This window comes from Lutjanus erythropterus, chromosome 7, assembly GCF_056507025.1.
Source record: "Lutjanus erythropterus isolate fLutEry1 chromosome 7, fLutEry1.hap2, whole genome shotgun sequence".
Taxonomy (NCBI): Eukaryota; Metazoa; Chordata; class Actinopteri; order Lutjaniformes; family Lutjanidae; genus Lutjanus; species Lutjanus erythropterus.
The window spans coordinates 20,993,230-21,016,015 of record NC_139323.1 but is presented as its reverse complement, the minus strand read 5'-3'; the positions used below and the strand labels follow the sequence as shown (position 1 = coordinate 21,016,015).

The 22,786-nt window shown below is 38.5% G+C and overlaps 1 protein-coding gene across 2 annotated transcripts in view; it reads left to right on the top strand.

Moving 5' to 3' along the window:
• Window positions 1–20,495, top strand: part of arid3a (AT-rich interactive domain 3A) — a 65,518-nt gene extending 45,023 nt beyond the window's left edge. The window contains exons 4-9 of one of the 2 annotated variants that reach the window (XM_084723171.1): window positions 8,154–8,226; window positions 11,077–11,260; window positions 12,798–13,045; window positions 13,350–13,640; window positions 15,697–15,786; window positions 16,894–20,495. In XM_084723171.1, the coding sequence (XP_084579297.1) occupies window positions 8,154–8,226; window positions 11,077–11,260; window positions 12,798–13,045; window positions 13,350–13,640; window positions 15,697–15,786; window positions 16,894–17,063 (1,056 nt within the window). In that variant the 3' untranslated portion in view covers window positions 17,064–20,495. The remainder of the gene's footprint in view (window positions 1–8,153; window positions 8,227–11,076; window positions 11,261–12,797; window positions 13,046–13,349; window positions 13,641–15,696; window positions 15,787–16,893) is intronic. The other variant, XM_084723172.1, reaches the window with a different exon arrangement.
• The last annotated feature ends 2,291 nt before the right edge of the window (window positions 20,496–22,786 follow it).

The window sequence follows — 22,786 nt, the reverse complement described above, 5'->3', positions numbered from 1 at the left end:
ACAGATGGGCTGTTGCTGACCTACATACATACACAGTCAGGGTGTTCAAATGTGCCTGTGAAGTCTGAAGGTTTGGCGCTTTAGCAGCTAACGAAACAGCATTTGGTGAACTTTCCACTGTAGCCATTTGTCACCAGAATAAAACTCATTCTGTGGTGCTTTTTTTGTGTAGAAAATTTTGTCGTCTCGTCATTTTTTAAGAAAAAAGGTTACAGTGCTCAGATTCCAGGTTCTTAAATTCAAATATTTTCTGGTTTCTTCACTCATTTATGACAGCAAATTTAATTTTTTGGGTTGTGGGCCAAATAAAAGATCACTGACTGATATTTTTCACCATTTTCTGACTTTTTATTGACCAAACAACTAATCAGTTAATCAAGAAAATAATTTATACATTAATAGATAATTAAAATAATAGTTAGTTGCAGCCCTAATAGAACCATTAGCATTAGAATCATTAACAACGGGTAAACTGTTAAATTATCTTAAGTTTTGAACTTTTTATGTAAAGATGTCATTCAGATTGTTGTCGCTATCTTGTTGTTGTTTACATTCCCGCAGACAGAAGTTAAAAGAATTCACTACAGAATTATTTCTTAGTAATAACTTTATATATTGTTTTATTTTATTTTGTTTTATATTTTATCTTATTCTATTATTCTACTCTGAATTCAATTAATTATCTGTATATAAGCTGTGGTATGGGTGTGTAGCATGAAGGAAAACTCTTTAAATATCTTTTGTTGTGCAACCATGTGTTGTGTAATGATAATAGATTACCTTGATACATTATAAAAATTATTTGTTTATAACTATATATTGTATCATAGTTGAGAAGAGGCGATTATAATTATATTTTTATTATATTAGTACAGATCTGATTAAAACTTATAGCATCACTAATGATTAAACATTAATTGTCATTCCATTGTTTTTAATAGTGAAATACCAATTAATTGAAGTTTAATCAACTCTGTTAATAAACTCTGCAGGCGGTTAAATGATCTGGAAATGTGCAGTCGTCTCATCAGCTCTGTTTTTTTTTAAATGGGCCCTTTTTGTTGCAGGGCATTTGGTGATGGGGCGTGAACTGACTCCCAGCGTTACCAGTTGGCCCAGTTTCTAGTCATTTATCTAGTTTCTTGTCGTTTATCTGAATAGCAGAGCTTTAATCCAGGAGGGGCCCCTGCCTCAGTGCACATACTATAGACATGAAAACCTATGTAGGCCTACAAAAACCACACCCACCTCAGCCTGATAAAGTCTGTGTGTGCAGTGGAGGCAGGGGAGTTAAAATGTACACAAGGGTTATATAAATGGGTCTGAAAGAGGCCAAACTGATAGAAGTTGAGGGACAGATGGACGAAATGATGGAAGAGTGTAAAAGACAGAAAAGAAAACAGGTCCAGAGAAGAGAGAGATCGATAGATACAAAGACACAAAGAGGAAAAATAGAAATGGAGAAAGATAAAGACAGACAGAGAGAAAATACAGTATATAATGGGGGGTGGGGGTGGCAGTGGTCTTACCGGTTGGACAGGCTCCTGATTGCAGCAGTTAGTCAGGACTGAAGCCTCCAACCCGCAGACTCATAACAGCTCTCCATAATGCAGCTGGTCCATTACCAGCTTCTGTTAAAGCCACAGGTTGACATGTTTTAAAGTGAATATATAAGAATGAAGAGTGATGTTCACTTTTACAGCCACTGGACAAACCCTATTAAGTGTATTTTTTTATACATTTTCCATCTTTTAACAGCACAACACAAGTTTTATATATCATGGTGTTTGATTAACATTTTAATCTGCTTAGATATTGTTCTACATTTGACAGACTGGTTCCATAGGTTGCTCGTATAACTGTGCAATATAATTATATTTCCTTTACCTGCTACAGAGCACAGCCTCACCCCTAAAGCATGTAACAGCATCAGTTTACTTCCTGTATATAACTCCACACCCAGCCCTCCTGTCATAGTATTGACATGTTTCACCATTTAACAGGTTTCAACCAAGCTTTTTTCTAAACACATACAGGCAGAGCTTGCGTCATTGAACAGTTTGATTACTGTATGTGTCTAATAATTGTAGTGAAAACTGTGACACAATCACAAAATGATAAAAATATAAAACAGACTTAATAGGAACTATCTACAGTCATTTATGCTACTCTGAGTGTACCTTTATTCAGGTAACTAGAAAATAATATTTAAAGCTGTAATATGTAACGTTTCCATATTGAGATGCCTAAAATTGCTAGACATGTTATACATCTTCTTGAGCTGTACACTTACATTATCCCAAATGTTTACAACAATTCAGAAAAATCCATTATTTTTTCAAGGTAGTGGTGATCACCCCACTAGCTGCATGTTACCATAACTTCCAGGAAAACACAGGCTACAGCCGATACATCACAGACTGAGGAAGGAAGGCGGAGAACATGACTATATATAAAATGAATAAAACTTTAATATTACCTCGTCCATGAAAATGATTTCATATCGAATAGATTTTCATCTGCAATGGTGTTTGTTTAACAGTGAAGATAATATCTCCCATGATCCTGTGCTACCTAATTTTTTAATTTCTCCTAAGAACTCATATATTGTACCTTTAAATTTCTTATTTGAAGTATTAATTGAATTAATTGTAGAAAATCTCTGGTCATGTAAACATATTTGGTGACTGTATTTTATTTATATAGAAAATCCTATAAGAATGCTATATAAAATGTCTCTATGGTTTGCAAAATGTTACTACTGGACAAAGAAAAGTCAACTGAGGATTTTTTTTTTTTTTTTTTCTGAATCTGAATTGTCACAATCCAGACTGTTTTTTTCTTAATTAGAAGATCAGATCTTCCTAACCTATTTTTCTAGAGGTGTTTTCATGCAAAGTAAAATAAAAAAACTGGCAACCCCTTGTGACTAACAACAAAAAAAGGACTCTAAGTTGCAAAAGTTGCACTGTAGCCTGAATGGTGGATTTGTTCTTAGCTCAGCGAGTACTGTAACAGTGTCGCTATGGGTCCTTTCAAAAGTCTTAAAATGTCTTAAATTTACATTTACTACTTTTAAAAATCTGTTTTGGAAGGTCTTAAACATTTATTTACTGAAAGCATGGTGTAAAATTCACTCTTAGCCCAAAATGTCTGTACATTTTATGATTTGCTAAATCAACAAAAGATGAGCTGTAAAAAGTGGTGCAGTCATCAGTCCAGTCAGCAAGAGGAAGTTCACCAGATTCAGATTATGACAACAGTCTCTTTGTAGGCTAAATGGCACAAGATGGCATCTACCTGTTTATTTAAAAACCATAAATGTACTTGGACAAATATTCTCTAACTCAACCAGTTGAATTTTACTCCTCCTAGTGAGAGTGGTATGTGTTTAATTAGATTTAAGGCCAATTTTGCAATGAAACTAAAAGTCAAAAGTGAAAATAAACAGTGATCCAAAAAATCTTAGATTCAACTATATTTCTAGACCCCTTGTTAAAGTGCTGTAAAGGAAGTTATAAAATTCCACTGTTTACAGTGAGTTGTGGGCCGTGTAGGCTAGAACCGTGTTGCTTAAAGAAAAAAAGCTGTCTTGTAAAAAAAAAACCAAACAAAACCTAAACATGAACACGTGTTGATGTTAGATGCATCACTCAGGAATGTTGTCATTTATCCCAGTTTGCAACAGGTGAAGTACAATTTAATGTCAGAAACATGGCGGGAGACAAACAGAACAGCTGCGGGAATTAAGATTATCTTCACGTGTTCGTGGATACATGCGGGATAGCATGTCCACATCCGTGTTAACAGCAAACACTGAATGAGACTTGAAACTGGATATGCATCAGTATAGAGGGATACTGTGAGCGTGTTAACACAGGTCACACTTCCAGCTCCTTCAGTTGGCAGGGAAACAGTGAAACTAATCAACACACCACCTTTCAACACTGTAACGCTGCAGTTACACGTCTCTAAATTGCTGTGAATGAACAATCATCACATGAAAATCTGACTTTAGATGGTTTGTTTAGCAACGCTTACACTGAACATTCAAACATACAACTGGAAAGAGCGGGGGTTACTGTTTGCAACTTTACTGTATTATTATCATTATTAATGCTTTTATACAATAATTTACATTATTGTCAATAATATATCAATGATTCTGTGTCTAAAATGTATCAATTTTCATATTTTTTCACAAATATTTCCTGTACTATATCTAACCACTGTCCCTGTCTGGATGGGTCACTTTCAAGTCAGTTTCTTTGAAATAGCCTTCCTGCCAGCTGTAAGGAGAATTTTGACCAAGTAATTGTCTTCCTTGAACACTACTTCAGTAATCTTTCCCAGGTATAAAATGGAGTACTTGTTGGAGATTATATATCCTCATACCTCATTCAGTACTGATTTTAGTCTATCTCAAAATGGCTTTATTTTTGGACAACTTCAGAAGATGTGTGCATGATTTGCATCTGTATGGCCACATTGCCCCCAGTATGTTTGTTGCCTTAAAGGTTGTTTGCATTTTATGTTTGGTATAATTAAAAGTGGAATTTTCCAATTTTCTTCTGAAAGGGTGATGTTCAACTCCCTTTCCCACTGAAGTTTTAGATACAGTGTAGCTTTGACCTGATTTTTCATAAAACTATGATTAAGTTTAGAAATAATCCAAGGTGATTTTTGGTGATAAGCACCAACCATCACATCTACCATTGGATTCTTTTCTTCAGGGAATACTTCAAAATGTATTTGTGCGCTTCAGTGAGCAGCCATCTTACCACATCTGGAGCACTGGAGGGACTGAGCCCCGTTGTTTCCATGTGACAGCTCTCCCACTGCGCCACCAGGGAAATATTTGTTTGTGTGATCAGGATAGAGAGAGAAAGAGAGAGCAAATAAAGCATCGTGGGGGGATGGGAGTTGGGAAGGGGGGGTAATTTCCAAGATTTATGGTGCGGCACTTCACGAAATGCATGCATCCTGTAATTAAAACTCCCCCTTGCCTCCAGCAGGGCTGTACATTAGCTAACATCCCCCACTGCCCCATCCACCCTCTTTAGGCCCCACCCATCTGTTCCCCCCTACCCACGACATAATAAGATCTGATGGCAGCTTGGTGTCACTAATGAGGACTGAATGCCACAATGAGGGACAGTCTGTTACTGGTTAGAGGCCACTACGGTCACCATCATACCAGACTTTGGCTGGACGAGCTTTTTATTTTCACTTTCTCTGGCGAACACTGACATCTTTTAGTTACTGACTGCAGTTTGGTGGAGGATGTATTGATGTGGTGGCAGAGTAGCTTAGAGGTTAGACAGTAAGTCAGAATTAATCCCAGTATGCAAATTTTGGTCAAATGTCAAACGAGCACACAGTTTGTTCGATTAGACTCCATGTTTGAGTTGTAGCACACACTCAATCAATGCTGATTTTATCAGTGATGCAGCCAATATATGTTACAGGATTATATTGAAAATTCCTAAATAAAGAATATAGCAGAAACAAGAAGCTGATCAATCAATTAAGTGATTGACAGACAATTGATCGGCAACTATTTTGATATTTGCTTATTGATTTTAGTCCTTTTATGCAAAAAAATGTCAAATACTCTCTAGTTTCTCCAGTGTGGGGATTTGCTGCTTTTCTGTGTTTTTATATAATTGTAAACGAGATATGTTTGGGTTTTGGACTGTTGACTGTTAACAGAACAAGTTATTTTAAGAAGTCACTTTTTTTTTTCTTTTAGATATTTCATAGACTAATTGATTAATCAAGGAAATAATCAGCAGACGAATCGATAATGCTTTGTATGCTGAGCTGCACATGTTAACAGTTCCCCTGTGTTGTTCATTTGAACATAGGACTGTTATTTGGTTTATAATACGGGTGTAAATCACAAGTTTCATCACAGTACGATATTATATTGATTTGTCGGTCAACGACACAATATTTGCATCACAAATCACAAAGTCTGCCATGATACCATTTTGATTTAATATGATTCAGGGCTGTGTGATCAATATGAGACAATACCATATACCCATTTAACATTTTTAGTTACAGAAGAAGCTGCCACCCATTTTTACACATATTATTTGTACTTTCTCTTACTGACTGCTGGTTTAAGTCACTGCATATTCCAACAGAAAAGTGTTGAATTTCAGCCTACCTGCCCTTTTTTTCTGCCTAACACTGATAAAACAGAGCAGCTAATATTGCTGTAGCAACAAGTTAGCAGACTGGATGCCCAGCCATGTCTGTCTTGTTTCCTGAGTATTTTATCTCATAACGGTATTGTTTATGTTTCCGCACTTCTGATTTATGCATGAGCGGGGAGTGAATATTCCCATCTCTTCTTGGCTGCTTGCCATTATCCTACCTGGCACTAGCACTGTTTGAATGTTTCGGAGGGAGATGGACAGAAATGGTGACTGATAGATGTGCTACGGTAATTTCAAAATAAAGGGGTATCTTAAAGATGTGGATGTGGATGGATGTTTTCTCTGATGCTATGGATCGTTGATAATTGAATTTATACAATTATTCAGACTGATGAATCGTAGCACCCCTGGTCTATATCATATCAGAAAATAGTGAAAAATGGCCATTTCAGTCTCCTTAGTAGCTTGTTTTTTCTAACCAGCAGTCCAAAACCCAAAGAACGTCAATTTATTGTCATAATAAAGAAGAAAATCCTCACAGTTTAGAAGCTGTGACCATAGAATGTTTGTATTAATTGCAGCTGCTGATTAGTTTTCTGTTGAACAATCATTTACCTCATGGTTAGTTGTTGTTTTGCTGCTCACTGAGAGCTGTTCTCTCTGTGTAGTAATGATACCCCGCCTGTGTTTGAAGATGTTCAGCTGTACACTGTGTTTCACAACCTGTCATTTTCAGTAAGAGATTATTATGAAACTCTCTGACCTCACTGTGTGATGTGTAGTTGTCAAGACTTTTATACTTGATCTCAGCTGGTAGATAAAACTTTGAAGCGTGAGATACTGAAGCTGCCGCGCTGCTCACTCACCTATGAAATAGCGTACGCAAGCATGAAGTATATGTGACATAAATAGAAACAAGATATTTCACTATCACACTGGCAAACTAGGCTGGAAAAACAACCACAGGCTCAATGGCCTCACTGTACTCCCCCCGAGTGGGCGCCCCACTTTTACTGCTAACTTTCACCGAACTTTCCAGAGCCCGGGGCCCCGCTAGCAGCTGGACCCACATCAGGTTCTCATCAGGCCGCACTGCTGGTCCACAGCATCTCTTTAAGTTTGTTTCCTCTTATGATCAGAGGGGTTGGTTTCTCATGACAGATCTTTAAGGATGAATGTCCATGTTGTCATTTAGACGTGAGCAGATTTCATGTTTTTGTTTACACAGTGTGGTCAGCTTGGTCTCCCATGTTATGGCACTGGTTGCCATAGTGACACCAGGAGCATTGAAGGTGTTTCCTGTCAGCTGTTTGATGCATCATCACAGATTCAGATTGCTTTTTTTATGTCAGATTTTAAACATTTGTTGTCAGATATAAATTCATGCAAACAAACATTTCTATTCAACAGTGAATTTTACTGCAACAATTAGAATTAATTGTTTATTATTTTATTGGTTAAGCAATTGGTTGTTTGGTCTATTAAATGTCAGAGTGGTGAAAATGTCAATCAGTATTTCATAAAGGCTAGGATGACGTTCTTAAATGTCTTGTTTTGTCCACAACCCAAAGATATTCAATTTACTGTCATCAAGGAGTAAATAATCAAAATAGTAGTTGATAATTAATTTAATAGGTTACTATTAATCAGTTAATTGTTTAGTAGAAGCTATAACTGTGCTACTTGTCAGTGTTCGTGCATTGCTTCATGTAAGTTGTATAATAATAGAATTAAAAGAATAAATAAAATAATTTTAATCATTTATATATATATGTATAAATGATTATATATAAATATAAGTGTTTTACGGAAATGTATGTACAGTGATGACTGCCTTTAATGTATAAATATATATTGATGTAATTTTATGTGATGCTATAATTTTCATCATGCAATGTGTTACATATTGGTGTGGACCCCAGGAAAATCATTTAAATAAACGAATAAATAGATAAACATCTGTCTCTCTCCTGTTCCTCTCCACAGCTGTATGAACTGGATAGAGACCCAAAGAGAAAAGAGTTTCTGGACGACCTCTTCAGTTTCATGCAAAAAAGAGGTATGTAACTGTGCGTGTGTGTGTGTTTGTTCTCATCAGGCTTTGTGCTGGTCCTTGAATTCCTCAGAAGTCCAAAATCCAATTATCTGAATTTTACCCCTTGAAATGTCTTAAATATTACATTGTTAGGTCTTAAAAATTGAGTGAAAGATGATGTCAGTGTTACTTATAAGATGCATGAACTTCAGTCTTATGTTTAAATGTGTTTTTGGGTAAAATTGTATTGATCACACTGTAACAACTATAAAACAAAACCAACATTGAACCAATTACCACTAAAACAATGTGTACATGTACCTTTTTGCCAGTATGGACATGAAATAGATCTTAAATTGCTTTCATAATGGCTTTAAAATGTCTTTAAAAGTCTTGAATTGTATATGTTGAGACATACAGAAACTCTGTCTCACTCATTTAACTAAAACGCCCATCCATTCATTATCTTATCTTGCTGTATTGTATTTGCGTGCTTTATCTGCAGCCAGTGTTACAGAGACTCCTTAATAGTTGGATATAGAGAGAGATGATCTCCTCCCCCCCATCTCCCTCTGACATTTGACACACCACCCTCTACTCATCTTTCACTCACATGGGTGGGGTCTTTATTCATTTCGGAGATGATTGCTTTATGGCATCGCAGCCCCTCGTCGTTCCCAGGCTATAACTAGAAGGGACACATCGTATCAGTGCCTGGGAATGGATTGGTTTACCTTCCCCTCCTGCTGCTTGTCCACACTATTGCCTGCCAACACTTCTAACACACACACACACACACACACACACACACACACACACACACACACACACACACACACACACACATACACACACACACACATAGACACACAAACTCTCACATACACAAACACTGACTCAGCCACCACGCAGGGTCTTTACACCAGTCACACACACACAATATCAGAACTGCAAACGGAGCCAAAAAAAAAAAAAAAATCCAGTGTCTCCTCATCCAGACAGATCATTATCATACTTAGTGAATTGTGTAATATTGTATTTGCGTGTGCTGGGTGCACAAATGCCCAACGGCTGATTTCAGATGTTTCCTCCCACATAAATACCAGCAGCATTGTTAATTTGACAAGTTGACTCATAACAGCGGGCCAACGTTTGACGTGCACAACAGACATGTGCTCACAACTGAAGAACCAGTACTAAATGTTTACTGTGTCAGAGCTAGAGGCAGTGGGTGGATCTGCCCGGTCTGCTCTAAGAATCTGAGAGTGCCATCTGCAGGTCATACAGAAAACTGAAGCGTCTCGCCACTAAGTGGAAATAGAGGATTGATCATATTTTATGTCAAACGTGGACTTAGGGTTGTGTATGTAATCACTCTGTGTTTAAATGAACATAATTTCAGAAAAAGATTAATGAAGACTTTGATTTTCCATGCTGGGAAAAGGCTATTTGTCACAGATTAATTCAAAATTGTAGGTATTGATTCGGTCCGGTCCCAAGACATTTTTTCTCATACTTAGTTTGTCATTAACATACACTCATGTCACCTCTAGTTTGAAGACAACAAAACTGCCTGGTTAAGTTGACTAAGATCAACCAGACACATACTACAAATACAAATAAAAAAAATGGTTTGTTTATTTTGTGAGACACATTTTAACACTCTAAAAATCAAAAGATCATCACCATCATCTCCAGTACACCATGCTTCTTTCTCCAAATGTTTTTGGATTTCTCACACTTGTTTGGGTTGTGTCCAAGGTAGGGCGGATTAATTAATCAAAATAGTAGCAAAATTTCAATATGGCCAAATGCAATATCCAAATCACATGTGCTGCAATTTTTCCATAAAGTTAAAATGTGCCACAACATATATGAAGCAGATATGACACGACCTACAAATCACATTCTCCAGATGCAGCAAAAAATACATCATCGTGTTTATTTTTATTTTTTTCCAGTGAAAATGAAATGCAAAAATTGCTCAAAATGCACTGATCACTTGGATGATTTTCAGCTTGATTGGCCACCACCGGTGATGACCAGCTGGTCTGTGTCATTAAAATCTGATTCTGTTGAGGTCAAATTTAAATAAAACTGGCACATGATGGTTTACTTCATCAGCACACCAACATGACAGTAACATCTTAACTATATTCAACAGCGCTGGTTACAGCCGCACACATGCTAGCATGTTATCAGTGTTAAGAGGAGCGATAGACTCAAAAAGAGGGTAAAGAGAAGAGTTAGGAAATGAAGAGAAGGAGACATAAAAGTTAGGACATGAGTAGAGAGGGCAAGAAATTGAAAAGGAAGAGAAGGGAAAAGGAAAGAAGAACGGAAAAGCTGGAGAGGGCACAAGAAAGGAAGAAAGGTGGACAAGGCAGTAAACTCAAACACTTTTGGAGAGAATGTTAAAGTTGTTAATGAACATGCAATTTAATTTACTAGTAAAGATAAGTTACAAATTGGAAAAATAATCTGAATTGGCAGGTCAGACTTTTCAAAATCCAAAAGAGCCTATAGCTCAGCTCGTAGAGTGTGCATTTACTGAGGCTGTTAGTCCTCTGCAACGGCTGCTGGTTTGACTCCCGCCTGCAGCCCATTTGCTGTGTGTCATCCCCTCTCTCTCTCTCTCTACCCCCTTTCCTGTCATATCTTAAGCTGTCCCTCTCAAAATAAAGGCAAAAGCCCAAGAAATAATTTTTTTTAAAAAAGCTCACGCTGGTCTGCTCCTTGCCATGTGTATGTTGTCAAAGTTAAAGAAAAACAAAAGATTCTCTTGCCTTATTACCCAGAGATAGTTTGCTATCTTGGATGACTGTGTTGACCTCTTACCTCTGTGTGTGTGTGTGTGTGTCTGTGTTATTCCAGGAACTCCGGTGAATCGTATTCCCATCATGGCCAAGCAGGTGCTGGATCTGTACATGCTCTACAGGCTGGTGACAGAGAAGGGCGGCCTGGTCGAGGTCATCAACAAGAAGCTGTGGAGGGAGATCACCAAGGGACTCAACCTGCCTACCTCAATCACCAGTGCAGCCTTCACCCTCCGCACACAGTCAGTGCATACACACACATATACACACACACACGGGTGCAATCACACCTCCTGTAGTCTTTCTTCGGTCTGAACTGTAGCTGAAAGGATATTCACACTGTTAGTGGGAAGCCACAGGTACCTGTAAACAAAACTTGAAAGACGGTTTTCATTTGCTGCCATCCTACCAGAATACAGATCAATAGCACAAGCTGTTTGAGTTTCTATAACTTAAGGAAGCAACAACTCTCCATAACCATAATCCTTCTGTTCTGGTCAGCATGTCAAGCATGTGGAGCTGCTGGCTATCAGATGTCAACAACCATTTCGTTTTACCAATTAACCCTCTGTGTTTGAAGCCATTTCCTGTAGTTGGTTCAGATGGCAGCACACTGCAAAATAACTGCATCACTAACTGATCCTTCTTATGAGGTAGAAACCTGCATTTACAGTTTTCCCCTTCTACCGTTTCAAGATATTGTTCATCACTTGATATCTTGTATGAGTAAGAACTGGAACTCTTGTGAGGTGTTTACAAGGGCACTTCAGTATTCAGTATTAGCACTTCTGGAAAGTTTGGAGACTTGTGAGAGAGAAATTACTAAATAAAAGGTCAAAATCAAATCAGCAGATACTGAGATATCCTGACGTTTAGCTTGTAGCATGCGTGAAACTCCAAAGGCAATAGATCATATGCTTCCCACAATGCATCTTGATAGCATCCCTCGTGTTTTTGCATGGTAAATGACCATGTCTGTCAAAGGCTTTGTTCAGACTGCAGGCAAATCAGATTTGCTTCTCAAATCAGATCTTTAAGACAGACTGACTGCTCTGTTATTTGCAAGTGATCAGATTGGATTTGTGTGTCCAGACGTCACCAGCCTATCTGCATGGGTTTCTGTGGTGATGGCGTAGGCATTAGAAATTACATATGTTGGTGGCACCCTTCAAAGAATTGTGCTGTCAAGTTGGTGTATAGAAGCCAGGATACAGTTTATTTCAGCGGCTGTCCTCCATACTGCTCTGCTGGTGTCATGGTTCCTCTTAAATGCTCTGATGCATTTCTGTCTCTCTGGATTTGACATTGTTGTTGTGTGTCACGTTGCAAGTGAAACAGTTGCATCTTAAAGCACCTACAAATGTGGCTTGGATAGAAAAAAAAGTGCATTTCATGTGGTATGTTTTTTGCTGTCTAGACTTTATATAATCAATCTGGATATAATCTAGATATGCCAAATAATGGATTCGTGCTGGCAGTCTGAACTAGGCTAAACCCCATGCCCCAAGTTTTGTTACGCAGGATTTTTGTTATAATGTGGTGTCTTTAAGCCCAAGACAATCCTGATGACACCACTATGATATAATTAGGGTTTTTCTCAGATTTGACAAAACTCCTCCAGAGCCACAGGAGACAGTGATACTCCTCATGATGAGGAAACTGATCTTGATATGTAAAATATGTGGAATACTCCTTTTTAAAGCACTGTATATATTTAAGTGGCACTAATGGACATTTTCAGTCATATATAAATATGAAAACACACTTTGTTTCTTACAGATACATGAAGTATCTGTACCCGTATGAATGTGACAAGAGGGGTCTGAGCAACCCCAATGAGCTCCAGGCAGCCATCGACAGTAATCGGCGGGAGGGCCGACGACAGAGCTTTGGCAGCTCCCTGTTCACCTACTCACCCAATGGGACACCTACCATGCTGTCGTCGCCGAAGCTGCCCACACCCAGTGTGGGCCTGCCCGTGGCGACCAATGGGGCCTCGCTGGCCCCCATCCAGAAGATCAAGAAAGGTGAGATTTGTGTGTTAATGCTGCACTCACACCACAGGGGATTAACTGCTGGAGTCAGTGATTAAAATCAGATTTATCACGACATTTCATAACTGGCACTAGATTTTTTTATTTTTACATTGCTTAACACACAACTGTAACAATGTCATGAGCTTCATAAAATTGTAATCTAGTTTTTCCTGTCAGTATGTTCAGGGAGGAATGTCATTTATATCTCACCTAGAAAACTCATTGCATTTAGTTTGCATCTGATTTTTATTGACTTAAATTCCCCCATCTCTCCTTCTCTGTGGTGTCTGGTCAGAAGAGGAGGGAGGCCAGCCGCTGCCGGGGATCGGTATGGCTCGTTTGCCAGTGGGGGCCTTGGCAGGTCAGTCAGTGGCTGCTGTGCAGGCGGCAGCAGCTCAGGCGGCGATGGCAGCTCAGGTGGCGGCTCTGGAGCAACTGAGGGACAAACTGGAGGCCGGCGAGCCACCAGAGAAGAAGATGGCGCTGCCGGCCGAGGAACATCACCGACTGCTGCAGAGAGCGCTGCAACACAACCTGCTGGCCATGACTGCTCAGTTACCCATGAACATCCGCATCAGTAACCAAGGTACTGAACACACGGTGGAGTTTCTCATGCATTCAGATAATCCGAGTACAACAAAACAACTGGTTGGATGTGATTTTGAAGGTTGATTTTGCCACCGCATGGATGTCAAGTTATATATATTATCTCTGACTACTGTGGAAACAAAACTGTCCCGTCTTGATAAAAGTAGATCTCATCTTGGGTCGGACAATTAAAGGGATAGTTTGGGTTATTTGAAGTGGGGTTGTATGAGGTACTTCCATTCATCCATAGTCAGTGGATTACCTCCAGCAGAAGGTGGTCGACACACCCCCTGGTTGGAGAAGCAAAGAGGAGCCCCAACAAGGAAGCTAAGCAATGAACTGCTGTTGACAGGGTCAGCAGCAAAACATATCTTAGTCACCTTAAAAAAAGACCCGTTTACAAAAATCTGTTTAATTATACACTATATTTAGAATATTTTCACAGTTTTACCTTGCTGTCAGACAACCTTTTGCAACAGGAATCCACCAGATATGGCTCTTTCTCGCTTGACCAGACTTCTTTTGCAAAAGCAGTCATTTCACATCGCAGAACACAGAAGTTGCTGGTCTACCGCTGCCTCAAACTGTTAGTTTCTTTGTGTTATTGTGTAACTTTGGTGAATCCAAACTGACCTTTTAACACAACAAAGTCACACAAAGACACAATCAAACTAACCGATCAAGGCAGCGGTAGACCAGCAACTCCGATGTTCTGCAAGAAAGTGTTACTGATTTTGCAAGGAGTCTGGTTGGTTTGGAAAGAGCAGTATTTGACTTTTAGTATAGCATTTTCCCATCAACAAAACCTTGCTGATGGCAAGGTAAAGTTGTGAAAATATTAAATAATGGTACACTTAAACTGACATTTATGTTTTCAGATGGTCCTTCTTTTAGGTATGTGAAATATTTTTTGATTCTGATACTGGTACTCATGCTGCTTCTCCAAAGAAGGGGTATGTTTACTGTCATTTACTGTAGTTAATATACAGAAAATTTATATAACCCTATTTCAAATAATCAAAACTATAAATTTTACCTCTGTTAAATTTAATAGCCATCTATTTCCATCAGAGTGACAGGCTGCAGCAGATAGAAGGAGGGTTATTTTGTTCAACAGACATCAATAAATGCATATCATCCACATAAAAAAAATCTAATACCTGGGGATGAATGACATTGCCTTAAGGTAACGTGGATAATAGAAGAGGCTGCAGTCCACAGGCATTTGAAAATCCATATTCATGTATTTAGAATTACAATAATCAATCAGCCCAGAATGTGTTCTATCAGAGAGATCTACCTGCTAGATCAGACCAGAAAATGTTACCAGTATCTGCTCAGTTTCTGAGAATGAAGCTTGAGTCTTTCAAGATTCTTAGAAGAATCTTGTAAAAAGAGTCATCACTAGATGTTTATATTACCACATCACATCTTCTGTGGATATCATTGTAGAATTTATATTTGATTGTTGATTGTTTTTGCCCAGAATTGACATGAGCTGGATCTCACACTGTCTGACTCTTCCAGGCAGTTAGTATCTCATGACATTCTTGTCATCTCACCACAAACCACAACACCAACAGTGAGGAAGCTGCAGGCCTATATGTTGACCTGTTTTTAGCTTATACAAGCAGATGCATGCATGCATACAGAACATGTGTGTGTTTGTCTGTGCGGGGATTCCCTTCTTTGATGGTATAGCAGGCTGACTGTTCATCTGATAGAACAAGCTGTTTCTCAGTACTGATAATACAGGTGACTTCAGAGAAATGTTGAATTTGATGTTATTGGAAGTTCCTTGTGCCGCCGAGAGGGAATGCTGTGTTCTTAGCTTAGTAAGATAAAATGTTCTGGACTAAGATAAAATCATACATGGTGCATGACAGAAAAGACATTTGCATCACATCAATACAAGTTTGTTTTGCCTATTGGGTAGGTAAGTTAGAGGAACAGTGTTACAAAGACATGTTGCCGTTGTTATACTGAATAAAAGTACAGTGTAAGTCAATGGGTTTGATTAATATGGCTCTACTTTCTGGTTGTCTGTCTCACAGAAAGCAGGCAGGACTCGGCCCTGAACCTCACCACCAACGGCACAAGCAGCATCAGCATGTCGGTGGAGCTCAATGGAGTGGTATACACTGGTGAGTTATCGCTGTAATGTGGTGCAGGAAGTCCAGCTGATCACTTCCTGTCATGTTTCATGTCTTTAAGGGCTGTACCAAAAGGTCTGAAGCTTCGTTCATAATGTAGACATTTGAAATCTAAATTAAAAAGTGCTGCACTTTTGTGTTTCGTCTATTTGCATGTCTTCAACTGTGTTTAAATCTGGTATTTACACACATGTACAGATAAATATTAGGCTACCTCATGATATGTCAGACGGAGACCACCATAACAGAGACTGAAAATAAACGAAAGAGAAGCTAAAAAAAAGTGCTGAGAGTTCTTTACTCTGTTTTGCTGTCATTCGTGGTCGCAAAAAATAGTAAAAGTGTTTCATCCCAACTTATTTCTTACTGAGGATTTTGTTCAAGGATTTTTAATGTATTTTTTAGTGTGCCGATATCATGAAATATGATGACAAAACATTCAAAAATCTAAAGAGAAGTTTCGAATTTAAAAAAATGGCATTCGATACTGTCCTAATATCATTCTGAGTGAGACGAAGAGCACAACACTCTGATGTTTTTGTTTAGGGAACTGCGGGTAACAGCTGGCCTGGTCAAAAAAACAACTCAAGCATCACTAATGTTTTTTATCTTGTATGTTTGATCTGTACTGAAACCCTAACAATAACCCAGAATGTGTCAAAAAAATAGTTTGTGGTTTTAGGAGGAGCTATGTGAAGTAACTATTTCTTGGCGAACAGCAGCCAGGTGCACTAACCTTCCAGAGCCTTGTTGTCACAGGAGGGTTGTTGCGTTTGGTACCATCAAGAGCAAATAAGCATATTTCTCAGAATGTTTAATAGTTGCTTTACATATTAATTAAAATTTGGACAGAACCAAGCTAGCTGTTTCCCCCTGCTTCTAGCCTTTGTGGTCAGCTAGTCTAAACTCCTGGCTGTTAGCGCCATACTATACAAAGACATGATCTTTTCATCTAACCCTAAGAAAGAAAGCAAATAGTGCACTTCTTAAAATGTTTAACTATTCCATTAGTTTTATTTTAAATTGAGATGAAAGTGAGCAGGCATATTTTGTGTTTTAACCTAAATTTTTTGATGTCTTGTATGTGTTTCTGTCCAGGCGTTCTTTTTGCTCAGGCAGCAGCAGGGTCGGCTTTGTCTGGTGCGTCTGGATCATCCGTCTCCAACAAGACGGTCAGCGGTCGTATTGCTCCACAGCAGCAGCAGCAGCAGCAGCAGCAGCAGAACACACCTACCTCAACTTCAACCTCCAGCAACTCTTTGTCTTAACAAACCCCCAGCCTTTCCCCTTTATTATTTTACCACGCTAAGTAAAGCCAAAAATCAACCTCATTTTCTACATAATCTATGCCAAAAACAGAAGAACCATAAACTGTACAGAAATATACAAACTGAAACTCACATCACTTGAAGTACACTATCTCAGGTTTTCTCTCACAAACTCACCTCTTTTGTTCTTCATAGCCAAAAATGATCTCGGAAAAAGAAAATCCCAACTGAGAGCCAGTATATGCTAAACAAATATGTATGCACAACCTGTGAATTATTTATTTCTGCATAAATGTACAGATTATCGGAGAACAAAAGAGAAGGTAATAACTAGGAAGGGTAATGCTCTGTTTACACACACAAATACAGCTACTGATTGACAGCGATGTTTTATCCTCTAGGGGAGAGATTTTTTTTTATTTTATTTTATCTTTTCATTGTCATTATTATCATTATTGTTATTCTCTTTATTGTGTTTTATCATTTAAATCTTTAACAATCCTCTCACTGCAGGAAAAAAAATCTATATATTTAGAATTCTATAAAAAAAAAAAAGAAAATATGAATATTCTCTATTTTTAATCAGAAAAGCTTTAAAGGTATATGTTGTTTCTTCAGGGCATATAACAGTGTACCATTGTGACCTCATTTTGTGTAAAACCTTATAACCTTATTCACATGGCAGCCATTTTGGATCTCTGTGTGGAAGTCTGGTGCAGGTCTGCCGCTAATGTTGTGTAGCCAGATAGACATGGTATCAATGCCACTGATTCTCCAGTGAAATGTAAAACAGCTGGATCTCATGAATCTGCAAGGATATTGGTCGAATTTTCATACATTTGGTCCATTATTGATCGCTACCAGAGTCGAGGTGGTAGCTAATTAGCTTGAATGCTACACAGCTGATGTCCCTGCTGAATTCACGCAGCTGTTGTGGCTCTTCTTCCTGAGACAGCTGGCTAATTTTTTATCTAAAATCCTCACCTGTTTGTTAACAGAAGGCCAGTTCAATGCATATCTATGCCAATCTTGCGGGTACTTTGTCAAGCTTAGTGTTCAAAATGGCTTTCTTTATGAATAAGGTCAGTTGTGCAGGCAGGAACACAAACCCAAGCCTTTCTTGAGGGTTTTTCCCCCCTCTTGCTGCGCTTCAACACGCTCAGTGTTGTCCACACTGGCTGTTTCCTGTTGTGAATAATGCACGATTGTTCTCAGGTGTCTGCTCATCACTTTGTACAATGTCTTGACAGAGCAGTGCTTTTCAACATCTTTCTCTGCAGAAAGATCTGATTTTTATCCTTTTTCAAACTTGGCCTTCAAGTGGAGTGATTGTCTTAAGGTCAGCTGTATCCCCATATTTGTAGATAAAGCCCTTCAGCCATCAGGAGTGAAGCAGGAAAACTGATTTCCTGCCTTAAAGACGTAGTTTGGATTATTTATGGTGGGCTCGCATGAGGTTCTTGTTCATAGTCAGTTTATTAGCTACATTAGATAGCTGTCGGCAAGCCCCTAGTTTGGAGAAGCAGCAGAAGTACTGGTATAGGAAGCTAAGCAATGTACTGCTGTGGACGAGATCAGCAGCAAAATGTACTTTAACTTACTTTTTTGTCTCATTTCCTGCACTCGTACTCCTGCTGCTTCCCCAAACTGGGGGAATACCAACACCATCTACCGTAATTAACACACTGACTGTTGATGAATACCTCAAACATCACCACTTCAAATAATCCAAACTATCCCAGGAGTCGTGTATCCACTCAATCCTCATCATTGTGGAGACACTCACATGGACAATCAGGTGTCAGGAGACGCTAGCTGAGCTTCAGAAAAAACTTGTTTCAGCTCCTATCTGACGTTTTGTTGTTTTGTTTTTGTATTGTAGATTACAGATGCTTTTATTTTCTGTTCCAGGTTTGTGTTTTGCATGGCTTAGTGCTTCTTCTGATCCAAGTGCTTCTTATCCTGTGCTGGGACAAGGACAGGGTCTTCTTGAGACTAGCTTTGCCACCTGTGCAGGATATAACAAAGAATGTCTTGTGATCCTATGACTGTTTTTAGATGTTGCTTGATTCAGGCTTTTGACAATGTGAGCTTCGAGGTATTTGTAGTTGCGGCGTGTGTCTCACTGCAGTCAGATTTATAAAAAAGTTAAATCGGCCTCGGTGGAGATGACAGATCATTCATAAGTAGTCATGTCTCTGCATTTTGAAGCACATCAATCATTCAGCTTTTTGAACTTTGACCTGTGTTACCTCTCTGGACTGTCGGCTGTTAAAGATTGTACCCCCACCTCTCTGCAAAGCAGCCTCATTCCTACTGACGTTAGGAAGTAAATCAGGCTTTGTATGTGGGTTCTGTTCTGAGGCCTTAACACAGCATGAGATGACCAGAGAGCAAGCAGTACCTCCGTCTAATCAGTTTTTACTGTTCCAGTCAAATATCACCAGATGGCTGTCGTGGCTTTGATTCTGGACGCGCTTCTCAGTGGGAAATCACCACCAGCTGCTACACAAACACTGGTCAGTTTTTGAAAAGCACTCTTTATACTCAGACAGCCAATATTGCTTATTCAAAGACACATAGAATTGTTAAATGTAAATTTTAAAGTTTAGTGAAAGAGTTAAGAGTATCTCCTCACAGAAAGGAGTGCGCTGTTCAGCCTCACCTGTTTTATTACTTCCTAGAAAAGAAAAATGGAGCTTTAGTTGGATTTTTTTTTTTTCAGGTAGAACTGCTCTGAAAGCTGGCTGGAGCTAAAGAGTTTATGAACAGAAGTAGCATTAACGTGGGTTTAACGCAGCCAGTGAAATTTTAAAGTTTTATTATCTGAGAAACTTTGACAGAACTGAAACTCCAGTCCGTGTGAGTTTACAGCTTTCTGTCAGCAGCCTCACAGAGGTGGGAGGTCATACGAAGCCATGTTGCTTTGTATTTGCTGTGTGATTTCTAACATTAAGTCATTTATCACTGGAGACATCATTTTACAGATATAGAAGAGACACGGGTGGTCAAATACATTGTCTACATGATGAATTTAGTTATTTGGGGAAGAGCTTGTTGTTTCAACCATATAGTCTTTTAAAATGTGAATGCAATTTCATGCAGTTTTGGTCCTGAGCTGGCTTCTTTATATTTAATAGACAGCTTCATCCACAGCATTATATAGTAATCTCTTTTTCTTACAATCTGGGTCTTATTGTTGTAGTTTTGGCAGCAACATTCTTAAAACTAGCCAGGTTACATTACAGTTGTAGTGACTTATTAGGTACAGAACTAACTTTGATTTAGATCTGTTGGCTTTTAATAGTGTGGTTAAATGCTCATCCATACTGCTGTCAAGGGAGGTCAAAGTCAGGAAGCAGTAACTACACAAACATAGGAAGGGTCTGAAGTTTAACGGCTTGTAGGCAAACTGTGAAACATACATAAGCTGTTAAACCTTAATTTCATGTTTTTGTGCTGACTATCGATCATTGTCACAGCCTTACATGAAACATAAAACATTTAAATATGAATGTTACACTTGAACAATTGAAACAGTATCTATAAATATTTTTTCTTTATTTATCTTGTACATTGACAATTAATAAATTTATCTTAAATTAAATACATTTTAATATATTACCTAAAAGTAGCTTAACTACATTAAATCACAGAGTTTTCACCACAATCACTGGCCACAGAGACGACAGTTGTTGCTACTCTGCTAGCTAGGCTAGTTAGCATCACTTCATCTTGTGGCCCTTTCTTTTCCCCATCATGATTTAAGATGTAGTTATTTATGTCTTATTTATCTAGTATAACTAGCTCAGTTACTATTTCTTAGCATCGAAATAGATTTTTTTTATTTCCAAAAAAAAAACAGTAAAAAGCAGGTAAATTAGCTTTAGCTAAGGCTATCTCACTAGTGAGCTGTATTTAGATAGCTTAAGTAGTCCTAACCAGCTAGCCTAGTTAGCATAATTTTGTCTAGTGTTCCTTTTTTCCCTCTGCTCTGCTGATTTTTGCCTTTGTAGCGATGGTGTGCATGCTAACATATAGAGGCCATAACTATGACAAAAAGACCCACACTGAAAAAAGAAACAAAATCCTTTATAACTATATTTTAGAGTTGTCTTTCTCCATGTTTCTTCAGTCAAAGCAGATGTAACTGTAAATGTCATATACTCTGACGGAAAAAGGTGTTTTTGGTCAATCATTCTGCTGACAAGCAGAAAACCCAACATTTGTCTCCATGTCTCACGTGTCTCTTTCTTTTCTGCATGAGTAGCAGATGTCACAGTTGACAGTAATGGCTGACAATCAAATAGAGACATGCTGTGGCTGAAAGCATTGGATTGGGGGAAGGGCTGCTGGAGGTAGAAAAATTCAATCAATACTGATCTAAAGGATCAACATTGCTTTTTTTAGATTTGACCCTGTGACCCTTTGGCCCCTGAGGCAACATTCAAGCACCTGCCCCCTTCAATGGATCCATGTTTATCATCTATCTATTGACAGGCTCTGTGAGATATTTGCATTTGAACAGTGGAAGTACTGCAGCTCTCTGTCTCGTTCATTCAGTTTGTGCATGGCACCGTCTTCAGGGAAGGTTGTTTTGTTTTTCATTGCGTGGTAGTGACAATCAGGGGACGTTATGACAACACTGTATACCTCCAAACACATCCCTTCAACCACAGTCAAACCCTGTTTCTACCTCAAGGTCTATAACTTAAAGCTTTGGCAGGTTTCTTTGCTTTAGTTCATGCAGGAAGACCTCATCAAAATGTTGTTGATGCTGGTTCTTAAAAACTTAGATTCATGAAAGAGATTGTAAAGACCACAGACAATCAGGTATCAGCTTAAAAAAATGTGGCTCTCACCTTTAATAGTTTTCAAGGGGAAGCAGAGATGCCAGTTTAGTTGAGGATTCAGTTCAAGCCTCCATCCTCTTTACTAGGAGCTCCCCTCAGTGGAAGGTTTCGTTATGACGCACAATCGGTTTAGATTTCCTAAATATAAACACAGAAGGGTTCGAACCCAAAGCTGCAAAGAATCAATGTCCTTCAGTGCGATCATTTACAGCAAAAAAAGAATTAATATTTTAAGTGTTTATATATTTATTTCCTCCCGGTGTTTCCAGAGTTGTATACTTGTTGAGGTGGCAAAGCCTCTGAAACAGCATTTAGATCATTGTGGAGCAGTACAATCAGAAAACTCATTTACCAAGAGAGTTATGAAAAACACAGTAAACAATCAATAATCAGATGTGCTGTCTTTCCTGTTTCTCTATAGCCGTCGTCAGGCAGGTTTTTTCATATCAGATATCTGATGTTTTAACATTGAAACAACGTAGCTTTGTAAAAAGTCTTAAAGGTCCGGTGTGTAAGATTTGCATGGATTTATTGGCAGAAGTGGAATGGAATTAATTTCACAAGTGTCTAATCAACTGAAATAAGTATTGTTGTGTTTTTGTTACTTTAGAATGAGCCATTTATATCTACAGAGGCTGCTGGTCCTCTTCCATGGCATCGGCATTGTTGTACTGCCTTGTTTCTACAAAACCCACAATAGACAAACCAAAAACTGTCTTTAAATACATATGTTTGTGTTTTATTTGAGTTTCAAGACCATCCTTGGTTCTTCTAAACCAATTCTTAGAAAGTATCTCTAATCAGTTTATGTGAATTATTCACATTAAAATAACCTCTGCTCCCAGTGGTCTTTCGAGTAGACAGACTGTT